Source organism: Pleuronectes platessa, chromosome 21 (assembly GCF_947347685.1).
Source record: "Pleuronectes platessa chromosome 21, fPlePla1.1, whole genome shotgun sequence".
In the NCBI taxonomy this organism is placed as follows: Eukaryota; Metazoa; Chordata; class Actinopteri; order Pleuronectiformes; family Pleuronectidae; genus Pleuronectes; species Pleuronectes platessa.
In genome coordinates this window covers 17,314,770-17,339,336 of record NC_070646.1, presented here as the reverse complement: position 1 = coordinate 17,339,336, position 24,567 = coordinate 17,314,770, and the positions used below count along the sequence as shown (strand labels likewise).

General features: G+C 41.8%; 1 protein-coding gene across 1 annotated transcript in view; it reads left to right on the top strand.

Moving 5' to 3' along the window:
* Positions 1-24,567, top strand: part of ca10a (carbonic anhydrase Xa) — a 239,153-nt gene that overhangs the window by 78,573 nt on the left and 136,013 nt on the right. Inside the window, exon 3 of the mRNA XM_053414542.1 lies at positions 15,927-16,069. Coding sequence (XP_053270517.1) covers positions 15,927-16,069 — 143 coding nt within the window. The remainder of the gene's footprint in view (positions 1-15,926; positions 16,070-24,567) is intronic.

Below are 24,567 nucleotides of genomic sequence, written 5' to 3'. Positions count from 1 at the left end.
TTCCCCAGGTAAGACTCAGTGGTTTCACAGAGGATCCCATCACCTCTGAGTGGGGTTTCGAGGAACTGTATGTTGTTGTCACTGGTGGCATCATCCAGACGAAACAATGAAGCACTTGTGTAAATACAAGACCGAGTGTGAAGTCAGAGAGCCGTGTGCCTCATCCCCGTCGTTATTACTTCGGCCTCCATATCCTGCTTTTTCTCCTAGACTTTCTTCAAAATATGTTCCATTCTGACCCCCAAGGACTCGTGTCAGTGGCACCGCTTGTTTTAATCATGTGAGATTACCCCCTGCACATTCTCCCTGGGATTTGAAGCGACAAATAAACCTGCACATGTGCCTGGACGTGCTTTTCCGCGTAGTCTTACAAACCACAATAAAATGTAATGACATGGACTGTCGACGAAGGCCGAGCCCCCTGCTGTGGTTGAAATGGAGACACAAGAGCTGTGGGGAAATTGGACGAAAAGCCGGGGCTCGGCTTTACCCTGCCGCATGCAGCAAGGTTGTTTCACTCGTTTCCGCTGTGTAAACCTCCCCCCTTGTGATGCGTTAAGCCAACACAAACCCCTCTTAAAAAGGACCATTAAACATTTAGTCCATTATGTTTGCGTTTCCCCGCAAGACGTCCACCTGTTTTAACACAGACGACTTCAAAGGATAGTGATGTGTGGAAAGAAAACCTCGATTATCTCCAGGGCAGATTGTTAGAGCTGTGGATCTTTTACCTTCAGGTAATTATTACTGCAGTTGTTTTTCTGCTTGTACCTGTCTTCAGTCTCCGTGGGGGCCTGAGATATTGATGCGAAGCTCCTGAGGATAAAAGTACATTGCGAGGCGAGTTGCAAGGCATGAGTATCAGTCAGGGGATGGAGTCCTGAGCCTGTTCTCTGCTGCTCTCTGTCTGTGCGGGGATGAGAGTATTTAGCCGTTGTAGAACTCCGATGAGGACACGCTGCTAATGTAGTGTGAGAAGCCCGGCTGCTTCGGTTCCCTTCAGTGATATCTTGTCACTGCTCTTGGTTTGATGTAATTACTTTCTGTCAATGTTTTTGGCATATTCACAAAATACACACATGTTGTACCATCACTGTCAGCTGGCCTTTCATGCACTTCCTGTACACTTCTATCATGGTTACAGTCACTGGAAGCTGGAACCTGTCTCACTGTGTAGTCGTCCAGAGTCAGGGTACATCCTTTGTGACCAGTCTGTCACGTAGCTGAGGATGGAAGCCCTTAGCTCACTGATGGAAGAAAGTAATGGGGCTTGGTGTGAGGGATGAAATATGACCCAGGTCACCATGTCTGAATAATACATTCATGAAGTTGAGCCCACATTCTTGCAAAGTTGTGTAGAAATTCACAGATATGCAGGAGGAAGGTGAGAACTAAAATATGTTTTAATTTCTGGAGAAATCTGAAATTAAAATGATTGTACAGCATTTTAAACATCTATATCAGCTTTAGTGAAACCTAGTCAGCTGCAAGGATTTATTTTATAATGAAAGTCTATGACACTGCTTTGGACAATTTCACCTCTGCTCAAATAACGTTCACTACTGACACCAAACTAGATAGAACATCAAAATGGATCAATGTAGACAAGATGGGCCAGTGGTGAATACGTTCTACGTAGCTTTGCTGCTTGTAAAAAGTGCCACAATACATTTGATTCTAATAGCAACAAGCCAGATACGTCTTTGTGGTGGAAACACAATGACAATACAAAAATAAATTTTCCAAGAACACACACACGCTGTTTTGGATCATGGGTGACGGATCGGGTCTCAAGTCACATGTTATCAGCTCTGGATTTGACTTGGAGATGATAGGGGGTAGGTGTGCTTTCGAAAATGCAACTGTGCAACTCATGAATTTTATGTAAAAAAAAAATTACTATAAAACAAATGCTTTTTTGCACATTTATGTCAATGGGATACCTGTAATCAGTTCTGTATTTGGATCCTTTTGACACACGAGAAGTATCTACTAATCACTAATCTGCTTTTGGCTCTGATGTGCCAAAATTACAGTGTAAATAGTTAAGATGATCACATTTTTAATATTTTATATTTCTAATATTAATCTGGATGCAGATTAAGTTATTGTCAGATTGTCTATCTTTGTCAGAAACACACTTTCAGATGGTGAAATCGATAGGGCCTTGTGCAAAAATAATGTTAACCTCTCCAAAACCTAGAATTTAACACTTTATGCAGTGACTGAAACAGTGTGTGGAGGTGTGAAACTAGTCTGGGATTTAACGTCTCTCTGGACCTTTTAGGGTTAGGGTTACACACACTCCCATCAATTTTGTATAGGACTACACAACTGAGAGAGACACCAGAGATCCTGTGAGAATGTGTGCCCCTGTCCCCATTAGTGCAGCGGGGATGGAAATAACAGAGTGTTCCTGTGGAGGTGTGCTGTCTTTGGAGCATAATGAACCATTAACACATAAAGAATATATATTTACACCATTAGATAATGCCCATCTTTCTGCCTAACACTCATGTTTTAGGACTGGGAGAATCCAGAGCACCCAAAGGAAACCAACACAGACATTATAAGAGAGGGGCTGGAGGAACCTTCCTCTAACCAATGGGACAGTTTGTCACCTCTGTCGGCCAATGGAGGACCAATCAGACACCCTTGTGTTTTTACCATCCTCCCCCAGAACTTGCAGGCAACACCTATACCATCTAGTCCCAATACCACATGATGTATCTGCAGAAACAAATGCCCCATCTTCCACCCCTTAATAGCAGGACATCGCATCCCCCTCCTCTTCCTCCGCTTCCCCTCCAGCTCCTCCTCACCCCACCTTGAGGGACGTGGTATTTATTATTCTGCTCCTGAGAGCGAATGCCTCTGCTGGCCGCCAGCTTGTATATCCCGGGCCATTAGCAACATGACAGGAGGAGTTAGCTTGACTGGCATGTTTATTGTTCTGTTGACTGGGCAGTGCTAATGAGGCCTGCGCGCTCTGCTCGGCCAGCAGGATTACCCCAGCATCGCAGGACAAGCTCAAACAGGACCGACTGTCACTGACCATTTCCCTGAGAGCGCCCCGACGTACACACTCAACACACGCACACGTGAACATGGACATAGGACTAGAGTGGTCTTCAGGTGGTTGGATTAAGGAGTTTTATATGTGACTCCTTGATGCATCCAGCTTAACAAAAAAAAGGTGGTAAAGTTTGTATTGGAAAAATATTGAACTAAATTTGGATTGTAGTGCTGTAGTTTTTGTAACACACACACACCTGTCAGGAGCAATTTGGGGTTCAGTGTTAAGGACACTTCAACATGCAGACTGGAGGAGCCGGGGTTCAAACCACCAACCTTCTGGTTAAGGGACAACCTTAGCCAAAGCTGCCAAACAGCCACAGTGTAACTAGAAAATAAGAAAGAGATCTTTTGCATTATCAAATTGATGTTTTAATAATTTATTAGCTTGATAAAACATACGCTCTCAGCAGTCCTGAAAACGAACTGGCTGCCCTACAGCCGATCCTCAACGAGCAGGAAAGTGCACAGTGAACTCAATAAATCAGAAGTGATACTGACAATCAATGTGATCCATTTCTGTTGGAGACAAATTATATCTATAAATTTAACATCATGAAGGAAATTGCAAATCAGATATTGAGTGGTATTTGTTTGATCTACAGATGTGTCACCTAGTAAGCATGGAGTCCCTGGAGAAGGGCAGCAGTTTAAAGCTGTTGGTGACTCTCTACCTCATCCACACCTCTCCTGTGAGAGAGAGAAGAATTGAATCAGAAAACAATTTGGAGATGGAAACAATAAACAGCAGCTCACCAAGGTAGCAGATCAGTGGGAGTCAGCTGGCTGCACTGACCTTTGTGTCGCTAGATACCTTTTTGAAGCAAAGCTTTATTTTAAAAGTCCACAGTTTTACAAATAATTTTCTAAAAAACAACCTGTCTCCTGAACAGAACAAAGCAATTGGGTGTCGAATAGGGAAAGTTCACTTTGAACACTTTAAGCAAATGTGCTGGAATAACACAGTCTAAAATAAAACACATTTTAGTATACAGGATAAGCCAAGAAAATATGAAGACTAAAACATTGTTTAAAAGTTTAAAATAAATCAATAATTTGTTTTAAATTGAGCTTTTCTTTTAAACGCTTGGAATATGTCCAAGGTTACATTATTAGATCGTTTATGGAATCCTGTGAAAAAAGCATATCGTATGCACAATATTGTAATGCTTTACCAGAAGAAAAAAAGCTGATTATTATTAACAGCAATAATAGCAAATAATTATATTATAATAATGATAAAATGAGATGATAGAACAACTAACACAGGACAACCAGTAGGAAAATGGAAATGTATTTATTATTTAACAGTGTCTTTGGTTATGACAATACAATTTACCCTTTGCATTGCTGATGGCCCATTATGTATGCAGTGTATCCAGGTCACACTGTAAAATCACTTTGATTCACTGACTCTTAAACCTAACACTGATGCATATCAGTGCTTTCATCATTGCTTCCTCTGGACACTGATTCAATCTGATCTCTTATTACTGAGTATTGACTCATCCAGTCCTTTCTACTATTTGCTGTCATTCATGTGTGATTAATCTTGCTTCTAGAACTCTACTTGTGTAGTGAACAGTAGTGTGGTGACTTTTAAGTCCTAAACGTGGAGTGTCCATTTGTGTCTAAATTCTGACTTCTATGTGACTGTATCCATCGTTTAGTTTTCTCAAAGATTGGACAAAGAGTTTGAGTGAATTTGTAGGCAGTTTATTAGAATGGAAGTGAGTTGTGACAGTGATAGATTTGATGAAGATGAAGAGCTGGAAGTCATCAGTGTAGCAGTGGAAATGGAGACCATGCCAACGTACTGTATTGCCAATGGTGAGGATGAGGAGGATAAAGAGTAGAGGACCAAGCACTGCACCCTGGAGGACGTCTTAGGACAGAGGATCAATGCAGGGGATGCAATTATTGGTTAACATCTCAATTAGTTTGTAGACAATCTGTTACGGTTTGAAGGAGGAGATGGACCCAGGATGCAGAGGTTACAAACAAAAGGTATTTAATATAATAAAAAGGGTTTAAACAAGACAAAAACAAAACAAGAGCACTAACAAAAGTAACACTGGCGACAAGGCGCACTGAGAACAAGGAACGAGGAAGCAGGAGAAGCTGGACGAAACAGCAGGAGCAAACAAACCATTTCTCACGACGTGGGGAGAAAACAACTAGTACAACCCGAACCCCAGACAAAGGGAAACAGAGGCTTAAATACCAAGCAGGAAGGCCGGGGCAATTACACCAGGTGAAACACATGAGGATAGAGAAGACAATTAACGACAGGAAGTGAGAAGCTGAAACAAGACAGTGACAGCGGGGCTACAAAATAAAACAGGAAATAGAAAACCATAAACATAAATTACTGAGCGTCACACAATCATATGTGTACTATGCAAATCAGAAGCATTACAATTACTTTAGCAATTCATGATTCTATCTTACAGTAGCTAACTTGGTAAATTTGTTAAACTGTTGTTAAACTTATTGGGTTTAGAGAGGCATTGTGTATGTGGTTCGAGCTAAATATTTGTCTCAACTTGCTGTTTCTATGTTCTCAAATGAGCTCAAGCAATTTGTGACACTCAACACTCCACCCTTTTTATTTTCAACCATCTTGTTTAATTTTCTCCAGACCCAAGATATGACTTGAAGGGCGCACCACAGAGGATAGACACAGCAGTGACAGCTCCCACAGACTGTAGACCTCAATTAATACAGACACTCCTGCCCTCTCTCTGTCTCTCTCTCTGTCTCTCTCTCTCTCTCTCTCTCTCTCTCTCTCTCTCTCTCTCTCTCTCTCTCTCTCTCTCTCTCTCTCTCTCGCTGTCTCTCTCGCTGTTTCTCTCTTTCCCTCTCTCTCACAAAGATGCATTCAGTCACTCAATATATCTGCTTCCTGAAAGACATTCAAGTACCTGCGACACCCTGCCTGTAATAGCTGCCTTGTTCTGCTCATAGTCAGCTGTGCCAAGTGCTGGCCCCATTAGCACTAATGCTACAGCTGATAAAAGGGGACTATTGATGAACTGTGGTAATGAGTCTACTGTGGGCCAGGTGATTAAAGTCTCGCTACGACATGATAGTGTGTCACCTGCGGCACCAATCTTTTGTGTTGTCTTGTGTGTCTGTTGTTGTTTTCAGATCCTATGAGGGAGCAAATCCCCCTTTTCAAAGAAGGTGTTCATGAATTAGTTGATGCAGTCAGGAAAATGTCACGGTAACGAGTAGTACTGAGGTGCTCAGACACATATTTTCTTCACATTTAAAATAAAGTTTTTTCCTTAACAGTTCAATAGAGTTATCCCAAAATTAAGTTATATCCAAACAAACTGTAGGGCAACGCATAATATAATGCAGATACAGCTCAGGAGCTTCAGTTAATATTCTCATCAGACATCAGAATGGGGAATAATGTGATATCAGTAACTTTGACTTTGACACAACGGGCTGGTTGGAGTAGATCTGCTGCTGATCTCCTGAGATTGTCACACAAACTAAATAAATACAGTATACTCAGGTTGGTGTGTAAATAAAAACATCTGCTGAGCCTTGGTAATGAGCTAATGACGGAGGAGAACGTTCAGACTAACAAGAGCTGACAGAAAGGCTATGGTGACTCTAATAACCAGTCGAAATGAAAAACTCCCAGCCAAGTACAGAAATGTGTGACTGAAAAACTCTGCCTGGTCTGATAAATGTGGATTTCTGCAAAGGTTGCAGATGGTAGAGTCAAAATCAGGGGTCGAGAGTATAAACCCATAGAGCCAACCTGTCTCATGTCAACAGTTCAGGCTGCTGCTGGTGTCAAAAACCAGAAGTCATGTCAGGCTAGTGAACATGACGTTGAGTTTATTAAACTTCAGTGAACTTGAGCAAAGTCCATGAAATATCTTGTTTTGTCTTGTTTCCGCTCCCTTAAATAATTTCATGCCCCCTCAGACTTTTTGACCTTTTGGAAGGGACCAAACCTTTGGCTGGGAAACCACCTGACTAAGCTATCTTACTGTATATGAAGTAAAGCATTGCAATCATACATCCCTGCCCCTCCCATTGGCCCTCTTCTCAAAGCTACGCCCCCAAAAAGCATGAACGTGCTGACATTTGTTAAAAGCCCTGACTCGCTCCCCAAATACACAGGTATGGTCCCAAAGAAATGAGTAGCTGTCTTTATTTCAGATTTCATCGTTTCTACATTTCTACATCCTCTCACACTGGACGTGTACGCTGCACCAGTCACAGCCTGTCTGTCCCACCCTCGCAGCTGGAGCTGTCCAAGGTGCTAATTTCTCCACTCTCCTCTCTAACGGAGTGAAACAGCTGCACTTCATACATGTGACTGTTGAGCTGCTAAGTGTCTGACTGCTCAACAGTAATTACAGAGGCACTGTCTGTGCCTGTAGGCTTGTCTAATGAATACAATCATTATTATTAACTTAATGAATATAGCACTTTAATGCATTATAGTAAACCAACATTAGCGGGAGTCACTGACTTCCTGTGTTGCCCTCGTCTTGTGGGTAAGTACAATAGTCTGTCTTACACAAGTATAGTTCCTGTTAGTTACTTTTGTCTGGAAGATAAATCATTTACAGGTGATAAGTTTCACACTGAGATAACCTCAGCCGCTTCCAGACCAGCACTGAAATCCGGATGCTGGATGTGAGAACGCAAATGTCTGAGACAGATGATCTGGACTTTCTACTGAGATTTTCCTGCCAGCCCTTAAATAAAAGCTCTTTAGAATGTCCGAGCAAGCCCATGTGACAATACATGTATAATACAGTATTGCAGTAGCTGGGTTCACCACGAGTGAGTGGGCATGGCGATGACGTCTCTAACAGATAACAGACACAGAACTGGAAAAAACAAAAAGAATAAATATATCTCAGGAGGAAAAAAGATGCCATACATGTCGATGAAGAAAAAGTGTCAACTTAAGACTGAAAATTAAATTCCAAAGCTTTTGGTGACAAGGGCTGACGCCTGTGTTGTGCTGTAAACAAAATCTGTGATCTCCACAGGCAATTTAGTACGTTATGTCCTGCCTCCTGCCTCCTGCCTTCTACATGCTGCATCACCTCTTGTCTGAACTTTCCAGAGATTTTCCTTTTGTTGTGAATGCCTCTGGGCGGAAGAATTGCCTTCTGCATTCTTTGTGTGTGAGAAGCAAGCACCCGTGGACATCGAAAACCCATAGGTCGTACATTTTCTGGAGTTCATTTGTGATCTTTTTTGTGTTTTCTTTAGTTTTTTGCCTGTTGTCTATTCCCTAATTGTGTGTTCATGTTTATTAAAACTCTTCTCTGGCCCCTGCTCTCCTGTTCAAAGAGCCTCTTCTATGTTTAGCTTTTTATACCTTTTCCACACCTTTCATAGATGCAAAACACTGCATGTAGATACTGTTAATGTAGCAATACAAGAATGTGTGTTGTACACCAGCCCTCGCGCTTTTCTCTTTTTTCCCCCCGTCAAACTCACAGTCTCCATGTTCCCGCCGCCACAGAAAAAACATTGACAACTTTTATTTTTTTATAAATGTACTGCACCTGGTCCCTGTCCAGAGCTTTGATATAAAGCACATCTCCTTCTGTTCACAGACGCCACAAAATGTCTGTTAAAACGCCCCCCCTGGTGAGTAAACAAGATGGAACCTGCAGTGCCAGAGCAGTGTTGCAAATTGAGAGCTGGCAGAATATGACAGCTCCTTTAATGCTGCTCTTAGACATTCATTATCATTAAGATGTTGTTTTCCATACCTGCTTAAGTAAGCATTTATCCCCAAGCTGTTGGTCTCCTTCAGCACTCTCTCTCTCTCACACTCCCTCGCTCCCATTGCGAGCAAATTTGCAGCCCAGTTTTGCATCAGCAGTTACAAAAGGAAGGCACTTTTTATACTTCTCTTGATGCTCATCCAAGAAATTGACGTGCGGGATGCATCTGGGTTTTTGGAGAGGGAGGGAGAGAGAGCAGAAGGGAAGGGGGGGAGGGGGGAGAGAGAGATCTGTGTGTGTGTTCGGGGTGTGTTTTAGCATGTGTGAGTGCATTTCTCCAATTCCCTCTCGTTTCCCAAAAACGATTGCGCTAACTTTTCAGCCATATCCAGTTGACAGAATAAAGACATTTCATTAAAGCTATCTCGGTGGCTGGGCCTGTTTAATGAAATGAATACCTCTGCTGCCTCCAACACTGGCCTGTGTGTGTGCATGCATATGTGTTCTTAAGTATGTGTGTGAATCTCATTAAGAGTCGAAAATAGGACGTTACTTGTTTTCTCGGCCTGGCTGCAGCTTCTCCCCTTTGGGTGTGTCTGCATGTGTCCATATAATGCCTTTTGATGTTAGCATTCTCCACGCCGCTCTCTATAATGAGAAACCATGTCTCGCCACGCTTTCGATTTATGACTACATGGGTATCCGTGAGATGCTCAGCTGAGGAAGTAATTAATGTAGGGCGTAATTGTCCAGTGACCGTCTCCTCAGACTTCTGATCCAACCTTCACCGCAACCCTGAACTCTAATAAGCCCACAGGGACGACCCGGCATGCACCTCGGAGTAAGCCGGGTAATTAGTCCGCAAACATGGCCTCACACCTCCATGCTGAGGACCAAGCTTGTGACGGCGCCTTGTTTGGTTAAATAGGTGCAAAAGACTAACAACTGTTACACTGTGCGACTTTAATGGGAAACAGTGTTTGGTTCCTCCTTATGGTTGTTGATTCTTAGTTTTTTCTAAAAGCAGTTCATCTGTCACTGATGACAAATCTAGAGATTTTGATTTAAATGTAAGCCTTCTTCCGAGCATCAGCTTTTTTTTTTGGGGGGGGGGGGGGGGGGGAGCAGGCAGACAGGAGTGTTAAGACTTTGCTTAAACATTGTCATGTTTCTTCACTTTTCACACACTTCATGCCGCTGTACTTCAGGTCGAGTTGAGTGTATTGTCCACCAGAGCGTCAAAGGATCATAATGTTTTTTACAATCACACACTGTCAATTTTACACTTGGAAGTTATGCTATTATATTATATTTTAGGGAGTTTAGATATGTTCTATCGTCTATCATTTTCTATCTGTTGCTTCGCTCTCATGTTCCTGGTCTGCTTTTGTTAGCTCACTCTGAGACATGATTTACTGCGTGGATGCTAAATAACCTTATTGTAGCCGTATAGTTCATTAACTCAAGTCCTGTAAGTCAATACAGTATTGAAATACCACCGTTTCCAGGTATCTTTGCTGATGCAGTACTATATTTACACAAAACTTGTCGGGTTGTGCATGAGAGTATATCCCTTTTCATACTTCATGTATAATATCATAGGCACATTTACATTAGTGAAATTGTCAGTGGAATTTAATACTAATAGTGTATTTTTAAATAGTGGTAACCTTTTTGGCAAATTTAGGTTTATGGGTTCAAGTTCCAGGCATCTGCTGGTTTTTATTCATTTGTGGATGGAATGAATATCTGGAGCCGGGAGGACTTGTTTGAACTGTGTAGCAAAGCAGCAAAGGCCACCAGAGTCCTAGAGGGGGGGAAAGAAAATTATACAACATGTCTGGATTAGCCCCCTTATTCGGATCCACACCAAAACTGCAATGGCTTCTTCCCTGACCTAGACCAAATCCTTCAACAACTGGTAATCAATCCAGTAGTTTTTTGCATAATCGTGGTTTTAGAACAAACATAAAAACCAGCCAACAAAAAAATGGATCGCGGTGAAAAAAGGAACTCCATGGTGGAGGCAATGATGCAGTGTGAATGTTACACTGACATAATGGTCACAGTCTTTATGTTGACTTTGATGAACAGGATTCGACCGACTCAACGGTACCAACGAGTCAACACGCTGCCGATGGACCACAACAGTCAAAAACACACGATAAATAAGAATTGAAAGAGGAGGTCACATTCCAGGAGCCAATATCAAAAAGTACGGTACTGTGTGCATGATCTGAAGATAAGGGGCGGAGCTTTGCAGAGACACTGTGATGGACTTGTACTGTAATCTACAGGGCGTACACTGAGTTCTGACGGGGGGGAGATGACAAAACGGATAGTGGAATCCTAATTGCCAAAGGCTCTTTGACAGAAGAAGCGGGATGAGGACCAACCATGAAACAAAAGCCTCCCCACATCAGTTGCCCTTTTCACTTTCGCAATATATATCTACTATGTCCGACATCTGTAAAAGGCCACAGCATATATCTCTGTCCACTTTTACAGCTTGCCAATAAGAAATGAAATTGCCTCTAACGCTTGTGAGCAGGCTAAGTGAAATATAGGCGTATCAGTGCTATAGGAGGGTGTGCGTGTAGATTATTGACAAAGCTGCTTGTGCCTCTGTCAGCAATGAGTGATGTTCCATGCCGCTGTAGTCGCATTCGGGAATCTATCAACAGCTAATAATTATGTGTACGTTTACGACAAGGGGCCCTGGTTTAATGGATCGACCCACTCACACTCCAATTCCCATTCTGCATATGGATTTCCTGTCATTTTCCTGAAGGAGTTTGCATCAGAAGAGGTCTCTCTCACTCTCTGTCCGGCTCTCTCTCCCACCGAACCTCCCTCCATGAACAAACATATTTACCTCCCTAGCTGAATGCTACCTAAAACATTTTTTTAATACTGTGAACATCCTGTTATGCAGTTATATGTAGAGACATTAGGTTCAGTATGCAGGGACATCTATTTGCAGCAACGGAATACAATATTCATAATTGAGTGAGTCAATTCTGTTAAGTTTAAATTGTTGTTGTTTTGTTTATTAGCTCATAATGAGCCCTTTATATTTACATCTAATGCAGTTCCTCCAGTGTCATATAACTACAGTAGCCCATTAGAGACAAACCAAGCACCGGCTCTGGAGAGGGCTTCTTGCATTTTAATGTCACTTAAAGGCCAAGAGGAGGATGAGGCGAGGGGCATTCAAATGGTTGCATTCTGCACTCTCAACACTAGAGGCCACTAATTCTTTTAAAAATAATGTGTATATATGTTTCGGGTTTGATATCCTAACAGCTGTTTACACTCCACTTCAGGCATATGCTTTAACAAAATACACTGAAAACCTCTTTGACATGGTTTAAATAAGTTTGGAGCCCCTTTTAGGATATATTCCAATCAGCCTGGCCAGTCCAAGTGAGGACAAATAATTGTGTTTAATCCTTTCAGTAGAGTTCCAGAGACTTAAAGAATCAATGCTGTTTTTACAGAATGTGTTGGCCCAACACGTTTCTAGGCAACGTCATTGCTTTAATTTGCCTTCTGTTCTTTTATTCTGTGTTGTATAAGTGAAATGACATTACTGTATTACCAATAGCGCAGAAAACACATTGAGATGATTAATAATTTGTTGGTACATGCAGAAACCAAATACAGACACATTCGTTTTGGTTTTTCGCAAATCTTTGAACTCTACATGGAGGGGTCATATTCTGGCCTGTGGTGTTTCGAAACACTAGTGACGGGTGCTGCTATCCCCTTACTACTACAGCCCACGCCCCCCAGAGTCTGTAGACATTTGGCCTGTTCACACTACAAATCAGTTTCCGCTGCAGCTGCCACTGATATTGTACATTATACTGAACCGGGCAGAGCCACTAGAGACCACTTCTGCATCTCGGTCAAACATCGCAGGTCATGTGAACAGTCTGCCTTTGTGAACAGTCTGCCAGAGTCTGTCAAGCTGCTGAGCAAAATGACTTAGCGGAGAGATTGTTGAAGAACCCAGCAACCACCCATCTAGTCTCCTGCTGCTCCCGCTGCTGCCGCCACGCTCGGCTGGCATAAGTGAAGGCAGCAACTTGCAACCCCCCTGGTGAGTGAGCACTCTGTGAAAGTCAGCATAATTTCCAACATTGTGTTTGAGGTCAAATTTAGAGGCATCCCTCATAAGGCGAGTGTTTAACTCTGGTGTGGTGCAGGTCGAAATATTTTTTTACTTGTGGCGGAGTCACAGTACAGGCAGCTCATAGAGAACTCTCACCTTCAGCAGCATTACCAAGCAAAGCTTTTTAATTGCAGTATGACTCAGTGTTGTGTGACTAAGGTCTTACAGTACGTCATAACTTATGTCACAGTCACCAAGCTGTATCTCTATTATACCTATTTTTCATCTTTTGGGTCAGTGAAGGAGAACGTCTGGACGGTTATTACAAGGTGATTTGAAACACAAGTGGTTACAGTGACAATGCAATGGCATTTTTTCTCACTTACCCTTATTTGACTGCATAGGGACTTCTATATAGAGCACTATATGGTGAGCTCTATATACTAAATTTTTTTCCAAATCACTCCACACTATATTTGCATTCTTCACAACACCCATGCCAAGTGTGAAACCAATTAGAAAAGCGGTTCTGGTGATGTGCGGTCCCACACGTAAGAGTAAGACACAGATTTCTGTAATTAGTAGATAGATTAACACTGAATACATTTTGCATCCGACTGTTGGCAGTTGGTAGAATAATGTATGTTCAAAAAGCAAATAAAGAAACACTAGGGTTCAGCATACTTGTGACACTAGATGGTGAGGTACTGTAACTAAAGGAGTAGTATTCGATTACATGGTTTGCAGTTTTTCGCTTCTATTGAATTGTATCTATCAGTGTTTTATATCATAACAAAGGTAATATTGCATAACCACTACATTTATTTTTGATATTTGTAATATTATATGATCACTATTTGTATGTATATTAACTTTTGATGTAACATATTTATATTTATAATGTAACATATGTTTTAAATGTTTGATATTGGTATTTAATGTTTTTTTTTAAATGTTTGATATCTGTATGTATGTCTTAAATGTGGACCCCACTAAAAGTAGCTCTGTCTTAGGGTAGAGCTAATGGGGATCCTTCTAAATAAACAAATAAACAAACGCTACACAAATACATTATAATATATATAGGTGCATTTCCAATGATTATGCTATAATAAATTGACATCCAGCAGTAATGAGGTACCATTAGTATTCATTTGGAGTTGTGTTTCTCTCCTGTAATCTTGTTATGTGGCTGGCTACACCACCTCCTGAGGAACACTACCTGTCTGTGTAGCTGCTCAATGCTCCACCGTGTTCACCAGCTGGTCTCCAACTTTGGCTGTCTCCTGTTTTGGGCCGAGCATGTCATCCTCACTTGGTTTACTATTTGTCACTGAAAACTGTTGCGCCCTGCTGCGTTGGAGAGAGTGTGCGCTGTGGAACCAATGGAGCGAGCTGGAGAGCCTAAGATGCTCTGTAAAGCTGGGCAGATCTGGTTTGTAGAAAAACACGGATAAAAAACACGATTACGGGCGCAGATCGCTGAGTCATTGTTTGTTGAGCTTCTTCGGTCGAACGACACGTTCAAATCTGCACATAGCCTCAGCCGACAGATGTTGGTAGCAAAGGGTAATGAATACACTGGCACCTGTTCCACTTGACTCCATGTATTTATCTGAACCACGTCACAGCGCCTTCTCTGTAGCACGTTCGTGAGCACCACAATCTCTGTTCCTCAAAGTCAGGTAGGATTTGTTGTCTTGCTGAGTCTTGAGCTTTGAATTCACGCTGCGCTATGTCTGCTTCCCCTCTGATTCACACGGAATTTGCATATTTTCAAATTATCTCTGCTTTTGTTGGAAATCTGAGTAGAATTTGCATAGCACAGTTCCAGTGAGTCATCTCTGCGTAATGCTGTGTTCCTAAATGGAGAATTCTGCTCCAGGCTGCAGCAGATATTGTGGCAGAAAAAAAAGATGCCTCTTGCTAGAGTTGACAGTGATAAGCCTTCGCTTCCTATTCTGAGCAGGAATTGAATTCGTGGTCCCGGTGGCCAAGTCTTACATAAGTAAATGACTGGTTGCGATGCCTATCACTCCCACAGTGCTGACATCCTCTCACTGTGCCATCCTGTCCTCTCAGTCTTACAGTGCACGTGTGAGCTGATTATAGGCCGATTTCCACTTCTCTCAGCTCTGTGATATCTCCTCCCTTCAGAGCGAGGTTTCGCTAAAAGTCACTGCAGATTAGTTACGCTCCGGTAAGTTTCTTGATTCTCATCTGGGCACTTTCTGCTGCAGTGTGCGACCGGCAATTCATGCTTACTGTATCTTCACGATGGATCATACAAGTGCGTGGGAGCCTCATTGCTGGATTATTTGACTGAATTGAATTTTAATGGGTCCATATATAGCACAATACAAGAAAGACGAGGGCAGCCTAATGGCGTTAATGCCAAAGCTAAGTAACAGAGGAGTTTTGGCATGGTGCAAATTTTGTATCCTGTTTATAATGAAATGGGTCCTTATTGGACAAATTGCACATAGAAGACACAACTCTGATCCCCATCTCTATATTGCCCTTTCTCTACTTTTGTATATTATTTTCTTTTTTTTACTCTATATCCATCCCCTGTGTTGCTACTTCCTTGTGCTGATGTGTCGTTTGTAAATTTACTCTACGGAGGATACATAAAGGTATAAGATCAAATGGATGTAATATAGCTTGATTCATGGTTTAACTGAGATTACGTGAATTCCCTAAAGGGACACTACACTAATTTCCCGCATCAAATCCATTCTCTCCAATATGTTCTGAAAGAGTTTCAGATTTTTTATAGAAATATCATTTTAGTGCAATCAGTAGATTTAATCCTAACATATTGTTACAGGCCAACAAAGCCTCACATCATTTCTACCAGGCTGGTAACCTTCCTCCCATTGTTAGCTGGGCAGGTCTGAATTAAAAATAACCAGATAACGAAGTCCGAAGACCTCTCCATCGAAGGTCGTCCTATCTCTCCGCCGCACATGCTCCCCCCTTTTTAACGCCTCATTCTGTCTTTTGTGTTGCAGTGCCGTCGTTCTGGGGACTGGTAAACTCGGCCTGGAACCTGTGCTCGGTGGGGAAGAGGCAGTCCCCAGTCAACATCGAGACCAGCCACATGATCTTTGACCCCTTCCTCACGCCCATCAAGCTGAACACAGGTGGCCGCAAGGTAAGGACACACAAATGCAAACACGTGCATTCTCCCCGCTGTCTGCTTGATAGATCGGGATCTTTTTTTAGCCTCGTTATGTGGCTGGCTTCTAAGATATTGCTCCTGATGCCCTAGTGCTTGTCACTATTGTGTTGCCTGTTGTTTGACTGTTGTAATTTGATAAGGCGTGTCTCCCTGATCGATGCTCCTGACCGGGGCTTTTTGTTGGAAGACGATGTGAGCTATTTGTCTAACGAGCGCCATCCTGGAGATAATAAACAGGACAATCCACCTATTCAAGGATGCACAATGGCCGTGTTCTGTGCAGGAAGACCCGCAACTTTATCTTTGGGGCTTTACAGATGAAATCCTGCAGCTTACCGGCGGATTAGTCAAGCGTGCTGTTTATTATTTTCTCCTGTACAGTGGTGTAGCGAGGACTCAAAAGAATTCCATCCTGTGCCATATGACGGCAGCTAATTGGGAAGCCCGCGCAGATGGGCTGCTTTCACAAGTGTACAGTAGCATGGTGAGATTAGTGGTATGATTAGTTTATGTGTGCATGCTAGTAGCAAGTACAGGGTAAGCCCGGGGCAACAATCGAGTGTATAGGAACGGTATGTATGTTAACACCTACTGAAGGGCGCAGCTGTTCTAATGTCTTCGTCTTGATTCTAAAATAGACCCACGTGCTGTCCTGGGCCTCCTGTCTGATCAGATTTAGGTCCCTGGGCCTCTTACTGGCGGACGTAAGTCATTTAAGAATGAATGGTAGATCTGTCTCCGCTCCGAGAATATAATACAATTGGTAGGGAAACCTGCGATTTGAATAGTCACTCATACATTTTCTCTGTGGTATAATTTCAGCTTGAAATAAAAATTAGATTTAACAATTCCTCCTCTTGCAAGGGCTCCCCTGCCGCTGCCTCAAGGACTTCACTTTGAGAGCAGCTACCCTGCAATGTTTCCGCAATAAGGACATCAGTCACAATGGCACAGTTTTATTGCTCTTAGGATGAATCATAATGAAAATACAAAGGCGAGGAGAGGGAGCGGGCTGGAGGCTCAAAGAATGGAATAGCAAGAGATGGGCCACCTTGAAACTGTTCACAAAAAAAGAACAGCAGGTTTTTTTTCGTTTCCTCAAACACAGAAAATGACCAATGTTGACGTTGTCTCACCGAGCTTTACCTCTTGCTGTTTCTTTGACGGGGACAGTCACTTCTTCATCCACACAGATTAGTGTAGCTGTATCTCTTTAATGTCTGCAACTGGTTTCTTCGAAAAACTTTTTATTATATAATCGCACCACTGGCAACACTCTGCTAATCTTCATGGCAAGTACATCCAATTTCCTGCCTTTTATCGCTCCACAATAAAAGCCTACCGCTGGTTCTCCGGTGGAGAGCTTTTATTGTTAAGCGGCAGCAGAAGTAAGCGTTTGGTTTGCACGAGCGATTTGTTCTTACGCTGAAAACACAGCTCTGATATAGCTATTATATAGCAAGCCCTAAAAAAAAGAAAAAAAAAGCTAAATTAGTAAATAAAGACTTGTAAAGGTACAAGTAATGTGAGGTGAAAATATTTAAGCCATCTAAATGTTAGTACCTTATCATTGAGACCTAGAAAAGGCTTTAAATGTCCAACCAAAGCATATAGCCCTCTCATTCAAGGCCATACACAGTGTGTTGACTTCTGAATTAATTTGGCTGGTACATTTAAAATAATGTGTTGTAAAGGTTACTTTTAGGCATTTTTATAATATATAATGATGCTTTCCTGTTTAGGAGAGGGCATTTCTGGAAGAGCGACAAATGCAAATGAGTCACTTCAGGTTGATATTAGCTTATTGGTTGTTCAATATTAATGAATCAAACATCTTTTTAATTCAGTAGGTATGATCAGGGCTGTAGTTGTTAAGTGTAAAAAAAAAAAGAACCGAATATGAACTCACAATTTGTCTTCATTTTAGAGGAAACATCAAATACAATAGTTTTAATTTATGTATTCCTTGTATTTGGTGTCACAATCTTGTTAGGCTTGAGGAGCTGACACATTGACAGCTCACATTAACACCCACACAAGGCAAGCCCAAATTTCTCATTTGTCTCCGAGGAAACTTTGCCTCTCTTGCTTTATCTTCCTTCCCTCTCTCTCTCTCCCTCTGCAATGGCCTAAATGTAATCTGTTGTGTCTCCATCTCTCTGAGCACCTGAGCTGTCAGCCGGTGAACACGAAGCTGGCTTCACCTTGTCAGTGCTGATTCATCCCCGCTCTGTCTCCGGCTGTTTGGCAGCCAGTCAGCCTTGGCCAAACGCTACAGAGATCGGTAAAGAGCTTCCGCTTCCATTCGCCGTAGCTCAACTCGCCACCTCGACACGGAGAGAGCTTAAGACCACTTTCTGCCCAGGAGGAAAGCAAAGAGGGAGATTAACCCTCCCTTACAACACCCCCCCCCCCTTCTCACAGCACACACACACACACACACACACACACACAAACACACACCAAAACTGCATAGGGGAAGATGAAGTCCTCTTTTAATAGATTTTTGTGCTACCCTGTATTCTGGCTAATGAATAGTTAAAGGAAATTTAATTGACCTCCAAAGAGAAATTTTAATTAATGGCAGGGAGACATGCAAGGCTATGCACGATGGATTGAAGGCATCATAGTTATTAAAAAGGCAGTATTAATTGAATATTTACTCTGCCATAGATAAGCTGCAATTACTTGAAGAGATTTTAATGAATTTAATCACTTTGGAGGTGGAGAGGTGAGAGAAAGCGATTTTTGGAGTCCTCCGTCACTTCGTGAAGTGTTTCCAGCACATTTCTGAATAGTGCTTATGGAACAGGATTAGATGTCCTTTGTCCCTTCTCGCCCGCTTTATTTCTGCTAAACGCACAGGGAATCTATTAGCACTGTGAAACATTCAGGGACATGGGCTCCTTCGCGCTTCTGTTCTGGCGCTTTGAAGTCAGATGCGTGCGGCAGAGCATTGTGAACATCAATGCCAGTCGGCAGGTTCCATAAGAAAAAGGGGTATTAAGTAATGACACATCCTTTAAGTGGAATTCGCAGTTCAGCAGAAGTCATGTTTTTAAAGCTTTTAATCACATTCCTGTTGCTAAACAAGCCGCAGAAGATTGTGTAAGAACACGTGTCTTGTCTGAACATCAGGCCCACGTCTACTTCACTCTGTCTCGTTTCGTGTTCCTCTGTTCGTGAAAAAAAACATCTTCCTGTAGTCACGATCAACCAGATGAGCAAAATCTGACAAGCCTGTGTGTTGAATCCTGTGTGTGTGTGTGTGTCATTCTACTGGCAGCTCAGAATCTGCCTAATTACAGGGAGTGTTAGGTAGAACAACAAACAGCAGGCTCTTGGATGGCAGCTGTAGTTTCACTCTGGAGGGACAAACTACATTTTGCCAGCCAGCCATCCAATCAGATATCAATCAGAGAGCCAGCTTACCAGTCCCTAAATCTCCGTCTGCACATGACTTTAATATCCTATGTTTGATAGCAGGTGTTTGATATCACCAGAGTGTTTGTGTCCTGTGTGTCCTGTGTGTGAAGCTGTCTGCAGTTCAGTGCTGCTGCTGCTGCTGTTGGGTCTCTTCCAGATCGGATCAGTGCAGATGTTTACAGGTACATACAAGTGCTCCTGGGCCGATAGATAATACTTTTTGGCTATGATCACCTGCAGCAGATGGGCAGATGCCCTGTAACCTGTATGCACACTTTCACCGGTGGATCCTCAAAGCTTTAGGGGCTGAATGTAGTTTTTCCTTTTTTGTTTTAATCCTGAAAACCATTTTAAAAGCTATAGTTTGAGTTCTGATTCCTGCTCTCAATCATTTGAACCTAAAAACAATGAGCTGAGAGTGACAGAACATCAATTGGATTCTCTGCCTTATCGGTTTTAGTGCAGAATCACAGCTCACAGCTCTGTTCGGCTGCAGATTGGTGCTACTGCTAGTCAACCTGCTAGCCCTAGCACACCGTTTAAAAGAAAAGTTATAGTGTTAGGGTTTATTGTAAAGCAAGTGTTGCATGTATTTTGATACTAGCGATGATGGGTGATATCAGATATGTATATCATAAAACTATTTTAAAAGGCTACCAGAACTTTTTACATTGGTGCAGCTGTCCTTCCAGAACTGCACTGGATCTATAGAAAAAATTATAAATCCTCCTTTCATGAAAGTTATAATGTTCAGTGTGAATTTAACTGTTTCAGAGAGATGCTTATAATATAATAATTACAATAATAACATAATTGTGGGAGATAAAGTCTGCTATTTAAGTAGACATTTTTCTGTCAAGTAATCATTTTAGCATTGCGACAAAAAAATGAAGAAAGGGCAATAACCACAATACCCAGCCTGCCCCAGACTGTCAAATTTAAGGGGTTCACTTTGAGTTTATGCCATCCGTCCATCCATTACTGCTTATTGATCACAGGGGAAAGAGCTCGAGCCAATCCAAGCTGGTACTAGGTGAGGGGCGGGCTACAGCCTGTACAGGTCCCCAACATCTTGCAGGGCCAGCATAGAGAGACAAACAACCTACGGTCAATTGAGAGTCTCTAATTAACCTAACACTGATCTGTAGGTCTTTGGACGTGGGAGGAAGCTGGAATACACAGAAAAAAGCGACACAGACACGGGGAACATGGAAACTTACTTTCATTAATATAAAATGTCCACTTAGCTTCTCTGGTCTGGCTGTGCTCCCCTGGGTTTTCAAACTGGACAGAATGAGCTCTGCCGTAAAGAGAGGGATTATAAAAAACTGCAGAAAAGTGTATGCACATTGTAATGATGATGGAACTGAATGTCAGGGGCAGATCCAGGGGTGGGGCCAGGGGGGGCATCGACTCCTGCTGAAATGTGATTGCCATCTTATGTGCCACTGTCCTTTCAGTAGTCTTTTAAAAAATTATTATTATTCTTAGTCACTTATATTATTAACAACAACAACAACAACAATCATCATAATACAATTTGTTGACATTTTTTATTCAAGCTAAGCTTATTAAAACCTTTTTCGAAGTACACAATGAGCTTGAACAAGGAACACTTTTCAAATGATGAGTGAAAGATGTGTGGTTTTGCTCAAAGCTATAGAACTAACTAAACAAGACTTAAATGTGCACCTTATGGAATCAGGAACTGTAAATGGGTGTTGGACATATAACCCCCCCCCCCCCCCCCCGTGTAAATTTTGGCCCCTTTATTGCCGCGTACTTACACAAATCCTAAATGTGCCATCAGTGAACCTGTAAGTAACACTTGAAGCTCACTATCTGCTTCTGCTCTGCTGCAGTCACTGATTCAGCTCTTCTTATTTGCTGCTGTCTCATACGGTTGATCACATTTCATCATGTAACTCTTGATTTAAATCCTTGACAATTTTTATTTTAAATTTAGCAAAAAATCGACTCAGATATAGTTAGTAAAACCTGTCACTTCTGCGATTGCTACACTGCAAACTAGTGGTTTTGATGGTGACTCATGTAATGTCCAGATATATATGTCAAGTACTGCTCTTATTACAAAATATGAAGTTCCACCAATGGAGAGTAAGTGAGAGTGTAACAATTCATACTCGTGTCATGTAGTAATGTTTGCTGCTGTACACAACAGAATCAATGCCCTGACAAGTATAAGTCTTCAAACACAAGCTGATGTCAGCTGCAAAAGACAGAGAAGGCAGCTCAGTGATGTAAATATTCAATTATGCAAATGGTGGATTTCAAATTAATGTGACACGAGTTTGGGTTGGCTGAAGCAGTGGAGTTGTCGCAGCATTACAAAAGAGAGAGGGCCCCGTGCGTGAAAGCTGCAATTACTATCATCTGACAGCGACCCCCTTCTCACTCAGGCTGGGAGATTGCTCTAATTGCCTCAGCGATGCAGGGGAGAGGGATTCTTCTCCTGCCCCCTGCACCACAGAGAGCTGGACGTGTGACAGCGATGTCGGAGCCAGCATCCATGGCATATCCATCTGTGAGCCTGAATCTCAATCACAAACCGCTCGACGGAGGGACTGAGGGGAGAGGGGAGGAGGAGGACAAGAGGACAGAAGGAGAAGGGGTGGGGCAGTGGCAATGATGACATGCTCAAGACATGCTGAAGGTGTGTCTTGATGGTTCACTCCAAAAGCAACAGTAACATCAGAAATCTGTCAAAGCTAAGGAGGCATTTTGACAACATACCATGCAACAGCAAGCGGCTGGCTGGACACAGATAGTTGTTTTCACGCAGTGCATGGCTTCGTCTTTGAGTTTCCCCAAAAATAGACGGATGAGACGAGCGGTTAAGCCCCAAAAATCTGCTTTAGATCATCAGCACATCGTAAAAAGGTGTCCACATTCGCATGGCAGCTATACCTGCTCCAGACGTTCAGCACAGTTCTCCAGTTCTGGACGCTTTTCCATCACAAGTTATACAGTCAAATTGCTTTTCTTGACCCCACAGCCTCAAAAGCGTGTATGTGTAGGTTTTAAGAAGTGGAGCAACGCTGGACTGATGCACTGATTTATCAAAATAACCTGCATTGAAGCCCACAAGGACATGGGTCGGTATGTGACAATTCCTTCGATCAAGTTAAGAATCACCTGATTCACTCGGCAAATGCTTGGTTTAGTCCTTGTTACTCATGTGAGAAAGTAGCGCCCTGAGGCAGACCGACAGAAAAATAAAGATTTTTAGGTAAGAGACTATTTTTTACTACATTTTTTATATTGAATAATATCAAAACATTTTACAACTATCCTCTTTCTCCCCGCCATTATACTATTTAAACAATCCCTCCAATCATCCCATCATAGATCAATAGACACACTCAATGGCAAAATTATATGAATAGTTTTACAGCGATTTAGCAATTAGATAAAGAAATCAGATTATACTCCGGTTGCTCAACTATTTTACATTAAACATTTTAAAGAAATATTTCCTCGGGTTTTACATTAACAGAGCTAAAATGTTCCTAGAGCAGGTGGTGCTCTTGTTCTGAGAATGTCATAATCCTTTTTAGCGTGTGCTTACAGCGAAGGTGTTTGTCTTCAGCACACAAGCTCCCCTCGCCTGAAATTGATTTAGCACAGTCTGTGTTTCAGTAGGTGCATCTTGTTGCCTTAATTTCACAGACATTTGATAATGTGACAACATTCCTGTTTGTTCATGCGCCAGGAAACATTTAGTTAAATGGGCCACTTTATAAATACTGTGTCCTTTTTTAAAGTTCAAGTGGGGCGGTAGCTGTGATTTATCATCGGTAAATCCAGTTAATAGACCAAAAGTAATGGTGATTTATTTTATTTAAATATTTTGGAAAGAGGTTCCCTAAATAGCTGAACATGGTAGTTTTAATAAACAAACAAGAGCAACTAGTGCATTTATCAGGACCTATTTTTAGCTGCGTATTAATACAAGTTTGAGTATTTCCACAACCTGGATGTTAACTGCTGTAATTCATAGCCTGACCAACACACATACAGACTTAACTGTTGGGAATTTAAACATATATGATCACAATATAACAGCTAATAGTGATGTTTCAATATAAGCACATAACATAACAAAACAATTTGATAATTACTTCTTTTTTTATTATGAATATGATAAATATTATCCTTCATTCTATTAGACAAGCTCTACATTGGTGGCAGTTAATTGACCTTAACCCCTTGTGGACGAATGTCGCAAATTTGCCTCAAACCCCATTCCGGTCTTAATGGCGCGAGGTGACGCTTGTGCCTGATTGTGCAAATACTACACATACCAAGGAAGGTATTGGAAGCCATCTAGTGGTCGGAGTGGAAAATACATACTAGCCCCTTGGGACTGTGCAGCAAAGCTATTTTGAGGTATTAAGCTGTATTTGAAATACTGAGATGATGGAACAGCAATGATTGTACAGAAACATAAGTTGTTATTCAATTTCAAGCAAAAGCAGCATCAATCTGCATACCAGAGACTGGAAAATTTGTTAAATTAAGGTTATGCCCCATTATGCCTCATGTATCTAATTTGCCTCATACCTAAATTTATATCTATTGTATATGCTATATTGAAATTAACAATTTCCAATTAATTTAGCATCTGAATGACAGCCAAAATCATTTTTTTTTTTTTATAATTGCAAATTAATTCAGGCATTAAGGGGTTAAACCCAGTTTTCTGTTTCTGTTTCTGAATGGTTGGCCTGAATAATACACACAGATAACACTTTATCTGCTATGACTTACCATCAGCTAAGAAATCAGCACGACCAGTGGATCTGATTTGTCTTTTAGTGTCGCCCTTGTCGTTGCTGCATCTGATGGTCACACACTACACATTACCCCCCCCCGGTTCATGTATCTGTTATAACAAAAGCTACACTGTCCATTGACTTGTATTTCAGGGATTACAGGGTGTGACATCCCTTTTGGACTTTTGCACTGAAGATCTGTTTTTTTTCTTCATATCTTTGACTCAGAGAACAGAATAAGTGGATAAT